Below are 8,574 nucleotides of genomic sequence, written 5' to 3'. Positions count from 1 at the left end.
GCGCAGGCCGGGGCGGGGCTGGGGCGGCGGGGGCCTCCCCGCTCAAGTTTTTAGAAGGTAAGTTACGCACCCTTGCGGCGGGCCGTGTGCCGCTTAGGAGGCTGAGGCAGGAGGGCTGCAAGTTGGAGCCCAGCTTGGGCGGCTTAAGGAGACGCTGCCCCGAAGTACAGGGCCCGGGCCGCGGGTGCAGCGCGCTGGCCCCGCTCGGGAAGCCGAGCGTCGCTCCTGGAAGGCCGCGGTGGGACCCCAGGCCTCCTTGTGTCGTTCGCTGCCCCGGCCACGGCCCGATGCCGAAGCCGAGGCGCGGGCGGGCACGGGTCCTGTCCGGGATGGGCGCCCGCCGGCCGCGCGGGCGCTGGGTCCTGCCTGGTCCGCGGCAGCTGTCGCCCTCCCCCGCAGGGTGGCCACGGACCACAACGCGGACAACACGTCGGCCGTGCTGCGCGAGTGGCTGGTGGCCGTGAAGAGCCTGTACCACTCCGTGGAGTGGCGGCCCGCGGAGGAGCCCAGGTGCGGCCAGCGCCCCGGAGCGCCGACTCCGCCCTGGCTTCGCCCGCGCCTGCCCTGCTCGGCCCTCCCCTCCCACTTCCAGCAGCTCCGCTTTGTCCCCTTCAGCCCTGGACGCCACCTCTTCGTTCTTACCTCCTCCCACCTTGCTTAGCTTTCCCATGAGCCCCGGGGTCTTGCTCTGATGCTCAGGCTGGCCTCAAATGGGTGAGCTCAAGAGAGTCTCCTGTTTCAGCCTCCCAAGTAGCGGGGAAGGCAGCTGTGAGCCTCTTTGTTCGCTCTAGGATTTACTCATGGCTTCATTTTACTTGCAGTAGGCATTGACCCCAGACCTCTGCACGGAGCTCCACCCCAGCCCGTTCTGCTTTCTGAGACAGGGTCTGCCTGGGTTGTCCAGACTGGGGTCAAACTTGTGATCCTCTTGCCTCAGCCTCCGGAGTAGCTGGGGTGACAGGCGTGTGCTGCTGTGCCCTGCTGGGACGTATTTCTTCCCCACCCGCTTCACAAGACTGGCTCTGAGCCCGGGAGGCTCGGCGTCCCCTGCCAGGCTGCGCCTGCTCCATGCTAGAGCCCCTTTGCGACCTGGGCCTTTGCACGTCCTGAGCCATCTGCTGGGGACTGTCTTGGGTCCCCCCCTGCCTCTCGGATGCGTGGGCGTCTGCGGGTCACGTGGGTCTCCCTGCAGGTCCTACCCGGACGAGGAGGGCCCCAAGCACTGGTCGGACGCCCGCTATGAGCACGTCATGAAGCTGCGGCAGGCCGCTCTGAAGGCCGCGCGGGACATGTGGGCCGACTACATCCTGGTGAGGGCCTGCCCACCCCCCGACTCCGGCCTTCGTGAGCCGCAGCCCGGCCCTTCGAACTTTGTGTTGAGACTGGGTCTCACCAAGCTGCCCAGGCTGAGCCCAAACTGGTGACCTTCCTGGCTCAGCCTCTTCCTGAGCAGCTGGGCTACAGCCTGGCAAGAGCACCAGTTCTCAGCCATCAAGGATGCGTGGGAAGCTGGGTGTGGTGGCACAGGCCTGTGGTCCTGGCCACTGGGCAGGCTGAGGCAGGAGGGTCCCGCGTCTCAGGCCGGCCCGGGCAGCTGCGTGGGGCTCTGTCCTCTGTGGGCTGTGCCTGTTTTCCCCACCATCAGCAGTTATGTGGGATCTCTGGCGCCCCATGGTGACGCCCTTGGGACACCTTCCGAGAAGCCAGGGGAGAGGTTGGGGGCTGGGATCTGACTTCCCCTTCCTCGCCCCTGGCTGGCAGTTTCGTCTGAGGGAAGGGAGCAGCTGAATCATTTTATTTCCATTTTTTTCCTTTTTTGAGACAGAGTCTCACTTGGTGGCTCAGTTGCCTGGGCTGGGCTTGACCAGGCAGCCCTCCTGCCTCAGCCTCCCCGAGCACTGGGATGGCCGTTGTGCTCAAACCCGACTTCTTTGTTCTGAAAGGATACAGTCACTGGACTGACCCCCAGTGCTGTGCGCCCCATCTTAACTCCTGGTCATTCAGCTGCCCGGGTCCCTGGTGTGCCCTGACGGCCCGGGGCCTGGATTCCACCCGCAGCAGGTGGCGGGCAGGCTGGTGTGGGGATGGCAGAGTGAGGGCCGAGGCCCTGAGGAGCCAGCTTGGCGACGGGCACAGCATCCAAGGCACAAGAGCTGGGGCAGTGAGGAGGGTGACGAGGGCGCAGGGGCTCCGCCGTGTGCTTTGTCCCGAAGGCCCGGGAGCTGTGGACGGGGCGTGAGCCAGGCCAGGCGTGATGTGCGGTTCTCAGCAGCCCCGTGGCTGCCGTGGGCAAGGGTGGAGGCTCATGCAGCAGGCTTGGCTGGAGCGGAGAGGATGGTGGGTCTGGGACCTGTGCAGCAGAGGGGTGAAATGTCAGGTGCTGGTGTCTCCTGGGGGAGGATTGAATAGGGTCCTCCTGGAGCCCTGCTACCTTATCAGAGCATTTTATGGGTGAGAAAGCAGAAACTTAAGATGAGAGAGCAGTGTCCAGGGGGCCCCCAAAACATACCCTAGGCACAGGGATGGACCAGCACCTTCTGGAATTTCTGGCTGCTTCTAGAACCTTCCAGCATCTTCTGGAATCTTCTGGACCTTTCCAGCATTTTCCAGAACCTTCTGGCACAGAGCTGGCATGTCCTGCTTCTCTGGTTTTTGTTCTTGTGGTAGGAGGTTGGCCAGCTTTCACCTTTTTCACTCAGCACACCTGGGTGGAACTCAAGATGCTGGCTGAAACTCAAAGCAGCTTTTGACACAGAATTGTATTTCTGTACTAGGGGCTTGGAAGGACCACACTGGAATGTGAAATGGTTTGTCTGCTGTTTTGGAAGTTAGTACTTAAAATCAGGATCTCCTTTCCCCCCTTTTTATAAAAGTTGTGTTATTGGCCTGAAAAAATGTATAGGAAACAATAAGGAACCTACAGCCTTGATCTTGTCTCCAGATGTGCAGCTGTGTGTGTTTTAATTGAGGTGCAGTTTTCATAACATGAAATTAACCTCTGCAGAGCGTAGTTCAGGCCTGAGTGTCCGTTACGCTGTGCCACAGTCCCCCCGTCTCGTTCTGCAGCATTGCTGCCCCCGCAAGCGATGCATTCCGCCTGCACCGCCCTCCTCCCACCCGGCAGACACCACTGCGCTTCCTGTCTCTGTGGGTTCCCTGTCCTGGACATTCGTACCAGTGTCACATGGCCTGTGGCCTCTTGTGCCTGGTGCTGTCATTTGTGTTCTTTTTCTTTTTTTTTCTTTTTGGTCATTTTGGGACACTGTCTTGCTGCATAGCTCAGGCCAGCCTTGAATTTTTGGTGGTCTTCTTGCCTCAGCCTCCCAAATGCTGGGATTATAGGCATGCGCCCCGACACCCAGCATCTTGTGATTTTCATCCACATTGTCGTGTGCATCTGTGCCTTGCTCCTTTTCGTGGCTGAGTCATATTTCACTGCGGATGGTCTCCCTTATTCACTCATCCGCTGATGGGCGTGTGGGCGTCTCCGCTGCCTGGCTGTTGGGAGTGGCGCGGCCTCTACAAGTACCTGTTTTGAGCCTGCTCTGAATTCTGCCGGGTTTGTGTCTAGGAGCGGAGCTGTTGGGTCGTGTGGTGGCTGCTTAGCTTTCCGGGGCCCGCTGGGCTGCCTGCTGTCCACTTCGCGCGAGCAGCCAGGGGTCAGCACTCACGTCCGCCGTGGCCGCGCGGGTCACGCAGTGTGGGCGCACCTCCAGTGCCCGGCAGATCTGTCCCCACACGGCTGTGGGACGTTGGTGGCAGCGGATACAACCGTGCTAAAAATACACGTGGGCAGCAGAGCGCGGATCCGTGCAGGGACGCATTAAAACAGCACCAGAGCCTCGTGCCTCCCGGGCTGTGTGGACGGAAGTGTCTCTGAGCGCAGTCCTTTTGATTTTGCATCTCTGCGTGGTGCCGTGAGCTGTCCGGGGGTGGGGCACCCTGCTGCAAACCCCGAAGTCCGGAGGGAAGTGTGTGTGTTTCTAATGTTGCGCATGAGACGGGGCTTGGGTGCGAATTCCTCTCCTGCCAGCCCTGGACCTGTGTCAGTCCTGCCTGCTCGGGAGCGTCGGGGTCTCAGGCTCTGGTGCGGGCCCTGCAGGCCTCAGGATGTGGTGTGGGGCGTCGGTGGGGACTGGCCCTGGCCCTGCCCGCCACGCTGACCGCGTGGCCTCCGCAGTTCGTGGACGCCGACAACCTCCTGGTGAACCCCGACACGCTGCGCCTGCTCATCGCCGAGAACAAGACGGTGGTGGCGCCCATGCTGGACTCGCGGGCGGCCTACTCCAACTTCTGGTGTGGGATGACGTCCCAGGTAGAGGCGGCGAGTCCGTGCGGCCCCGGGCCTGCGCTGGGGGTGCTGAGCGAGTGGGACCCGGATGGAGCCGGGGTGCCCTTCCCGAGACTCCAGGGCGTGCGCTGGACAGACGCCATCTGGCCGGACTGCAGGCCCGGGGGCTGGGGCCGGGACGCTGTCCTGTCTTCCTGCTGTCATCTGTTTCGGAGGCGCTGCGGCGGCTCCCAGGGCCTGACCCCGCAGCCTCTGCTCACCCTTACCCCTTTTTATTTTGCGGCAGTGTCTTGCTAAGTCACTTAGTTTCTCAGGCCGGATTTAAACTTGAGAGCCCCCTGCCTCGGCCTGCCGAGTGCTGGGATGGCAGGCAGGAGACACTGCACCGGGCCGCTCCCAGCTGTGGAAAGTCGTCCTTCTGCCCCTGCCTCTCGGGGTGGTCTCACCTTGGAGCCCTCCCTGAGCGCCGCTCCCCCACAGGGCTATTACAAGCGCACGCCCGCCTACATCCCCATCCGCAAGCGGGAGCGCCAGGGCTGCTTTGCCGTGCCCATGGTGCACTCCACCTTCCTGGTGGACCTGCGCAAGGCTGCGTCCCGGAACCTGGCCTTTTACCCTCCCCACCCCGACTACACGTGGTCCTTCGACGACATCATCGTCTTCGCCTTCTCCTGTAAGCAGGCAGGTGAGCAAGCGTGTTCCGGCCACAGGAGCGCGGTGCCAGCGGCTTCAGGCACGGCTGTGTCTGGCGGGCTGGACGCTGGCTCTGTGGGCCTGGACTCCCTGCCCAGCCTGAGGACCGGAGTGTTATTCCCATACTCGTCCTGTTCTAGTGCCTGCGGGAACTGTGCGGTGGGGCCACACGGAGGCCCCAGGGGTATCTGATGGGGCAGGGCCGGGCGTGGGACACGTCTGGGAGGCTGAGGCAGGAGGATCCAAAGTTCAGCCCAGATTGGCCACTCAGTGACAGGACGCTGTCTGAGTGAAAAGTGGAAGGGGCTTCCCGCCAGGGCCGGGAAGGCGCGGTGCTGTCCGTGCAGTCTGACTTCTCCTGTGGAGTGCATTGGTGCGGCAGGAAATCAACAACAACCAGTAGCAAGACGGACAACTACAACAGTGCATGTAGTGAAAAGCATGTCAGAGCTAGGAATCAGTGACTTCTGGAACTTTCCACTTCCTGTTTCCAGAGTCCTGTGACTGTGGACCCCGGCTGGGGCGGGCTGTGTGGGGGAAAGAGCCCCACACAGCTGGCGGGCAGTTTTTAAACAGCCCTGAGTAAGCAGGCAAAAGGGAGGTGGGTAGTATTTTGTGGTGTGTGAACAGTATCTGCAGTTTAAATTTTAGCTCCTAAAGCCAGTATGGTGGCACATACCTGGACTTCCTGCTCCTCAGGAGGCTGAGGCAGGAGGATCTCCAGGCCAGCTTAAGCAATTTAGCAGAACCCCAGTTCAAAAACAAAAACAGGCACAGACTGATGCAAACGTAAGGCATCCGTGAGAGGACGGACGCAGAAGTCCTATTCTGCAGTGCTCAGTTTTCTGTCCCCTGAGGTCACCTGTTTCAGGGTCATTTTGTTGCTCCAGGGTTGATTGGTTTTACTCTTTTTAAAAATTTATTATGACCACACACACACAAAAAATTATTACGGAACTGGAGGTTAAAGTCTGGGTCTGTGCCCTGAGTCACACCCTCAGCCCTTTTAAATTTTGAATAAGGTCTCACTAAATTGCTCAGAGTGGGCTTGCTCCCAGGACCCTCCTGCCTCAGCCTCCTGAGTGCCTGACTTTGGCCGAACCCCCTTGGGCCCTGGTCCCTCTCGCCCCTCCGCAGAGGTGCAGATGTACGTGTGCAACAAGGAGGTGTACGGCTTCCTGCCGGTGCCGCTGCGGGCGCACAGCTCGCTGCAGGACGAGGCCGAGAGCTTCCTGCACGTCCAGCTGGAGGTGATGGGTGAGTCCGCCCGGCGGGCCTCTCCTGGCCAGGCCGCTGCGCCTGCGGCTCCCTCTGGTGGCTTCAGGTGGAACTGCTGCGCTCTGGAGGCGCGATCCGGAGCCAGCAGTTGCCGCGCGGTGGCCGAAGCCTAACCCTAACCCCAGCCCTAATCCTAGTTTGTAAACTCTAACCTGAGCTGTAACCCCAGTCCCAACCCTGAGCCTGTCCCCGTGCTGGACACAGACATGAACAGCGGCAGGAGGCCCGGAGGGTCACCACATCCGCCCCACTGCTCTTTTTCTGAGACTGAGTCTTGCTGTGTAGGGCAGGCTGGCCATGAACTCACAGCGATCCTCCCGCCTCAGCCTCCCGAGTGCTGGGGTGACAGGCATGTGCCATAAGAAAATGACTCATGTTGCTGTTAAAAACTCAGACACTCTCAGTGAGTGTGGTGGCACATGCCTGTCACCCCAGGTCTTGGGAGGCTGAGGCGGGAAGATTGCACACTTGAGGCCAGCCTGGGGAATTTACCAATTTAGCGAGCGCGTGTCTCAGAATAAGAAATCAGGAAAGGCTGGGCAGAAATGTTTGTTTTGCCAGTTCCTACGGCCTGGCCGCTGCGCGCGCACCCTGGCCCCTGTGCTCCTCTGCTGTCCACGTGCTTCCAGACAGCAGGGCGCAGGTTCCCTCGTCCAGCCCTGGCCGGCCGGGCCACAGGCGGCCTCTTGTGCAGTGTCAGAGAGGCCTGGGAGCAGGGAGAGGGCCTTCTGGGGGGCTGGAGCCGCCAGTCCTCGAAGGCCCTGGCGGGAGAGATCTGAGAAGAAGGCAGGAGCTCAGCATGTGCAAAGGTCCTGGGCCAGCAGCTTCGCGGGCTGGCCCACAGGTGGAGGGGCGGGGAGGAGCTCATCTCTGGGGCGAGGATGGTTGTGGGGAGCTGGGAGGGCTGGGAGGGGCGGCCCAGTCAGAGCCTGGCTTCTCCGCCCACAGTGAAGCACCCACCCGTGGAGACCTCTCGGTTTATCCCTGCGCCCACCAGGACGCCGGACAAGATGGGCTTTGACGAGGTGCGCGGTGCCCCCGGGCTTGGTGGGTGCAGGGCTCTGCGGGGCGGGGCGGGAGCCGGGGCCCACCGAGCTCTGCCCAGGTCTTCATGATCAACCTGAGGCGGCGCCAGGACCGGCGGGCGCGCATGCTGCGGGCGCTGTGGGAGCAGGAGATCGAGGCCCGGCTGGTGGAGGCGGTGGACGGCAAGTGAGTCCGGCGGGCGTGCGGAGGGCCGGCCCGCTGCCCGAGCTGGACGGCCGCCCGCCCGGCTCACCGCGCCCGCGCCCGCAGGGCCATGAACAGCACTCAGGTGCAGGCGCTGGGCATCCAGATGCTGCCCGGCTACCGCGACCCCTACCACGGGCGGCCGCTCACCAAGGGCGAGCTGGGCTGCTTCCTGAGCCACTACCGCGTGTGGACGGAGGTGCGCCCGCTGGAAGCTGAGGCGGGCGGAGGGCCGGGGCGGCCCTGCACGCCGGCCCGGGTCTCAGGGGCCGGCCTTCGCCCGCGCAGATCGCCGAGCGGGGGCTGCAGAAGTCGCTGGTGTTCGAGGACGACCTGCGCTTCGAGATCTTCTTCAAGCGGCGCCTGATGAACCTCATGCAGGACGTGGAGCGCGAGCGGCTGGACTGGGACCTCATGTGAGCGGGCGCGGGGGCGGGGCCTGCGCTGGGCGGGCTCTGGGGGCGGGGCCTGCGGTGGGCGGGGCCACCGGGTGGGCGGGGCCTGCGCGGAGCCCGCCTGGGCGGGGAGGCCGAGGCACCAGGTGGGGCTGGAGACTGCTGGGCCTGGGAGGTTGTGGGCGTGGCTCTGGGCGTTGCCAGGGTGCGGGCCTGGGGGCGTGGCTTCAGGACGCGCGCAGCCTTCCCGTGGGCGGGCTCCGCCTGTCACCTCCCCTTTCTCTCCCAGCCGGTGCGGGGCTGTAGTGCAGCCGAACACCGCCCGTAGCTCCCCAGTGCCCTAGGGAAGAGCAGCCCGCCCTCCCTGTGCCCCGGAGCTCTGGCCCTCCTCCGGCCGGCCCGTGTGCTCGCCTTCCCGCGGGGCTCGGGGTGCAGGGAGCGTGACGGCCCTGGTTGCGCCCCAGCTACGTGGGCCGGAAGCGGATGCAGGTGGAGCGCCCCGAGAAGGCCGTGCCGCGCGTGCGGAACCTGGTGGAGGCCGACTACTCCTACTGGACGCTGGCCTACGCCGTGTCCCTGCGCGGCGCCCGCAAGCTGCTGGCCGCGCGGCCGCTGGCGCGGATGCTGCCGGTGGACGAGTTCCTGCCCGTCATGTTCGACAAGCACCCGGTGTAGGCGGCGGGCCGC

General features: G+C 63.5%; 1 protein-coding gene across 1 annotated transcript in view; it reads left to right on the top strand.

Annotated features, from left to right (window-relative positions):
* Nucleotides 1-399: 399 nt before the first annotated feature.
* Colgalt1 (collagen beta(1-O)galactosyltransferase 1) overlaps nt 400-8,574 on the top strand; it is a gene marked incomplete at its 5' end in the record, with an annotated part of 8,915 nt that continues 740 nt past the window's right edge. Inside the window, 10 exon segments of the mRNA XM_013507236.1 lie at nt 400-510; nt 1,193-1,310; nt 4,181-4,315; nt 4,772-4,976; nt 6,122-6,241; nt 7,211-7,287; nt 7,368-7,474; nt 7,559-7,691; nt 7,781-7,908; nt 8,352-8,558. Coding sequence (XP_013362690.1) covers nt 400-510; nt 1,193-1,310; nt 4,181-4,315; nt 4,772-4,976; nt 6,122-6,241; nt 7,211-7,287; nt 7,368-7,474; nt 7,559-7,691; nt 7,781-7,908; nt 8,352-8,558 — 1,341 coding nt within the window.

The sequence above is a fragment of the Chinchilla lanigera genome, unplaced genomic scaffold (genome assembly GCF_000276665.1).
Source record: "Chinchilla lanigera isolate Chin_1 unplaced genomic scaffold, ChiLan1.0 scaffold00123, whole genome shotgun sequence".
Taxonomy (NCBI): Eukaryota; Metazoa; Chordata; class Mammalia; order Rodentia; family Chinchillidae; genus Chinchilla; species Chinchilla lanigera.
Note: the sequence above shows the minus strand (reverse complement) of the source record. Positions and strands in the feature narration are given on the sequence as shown.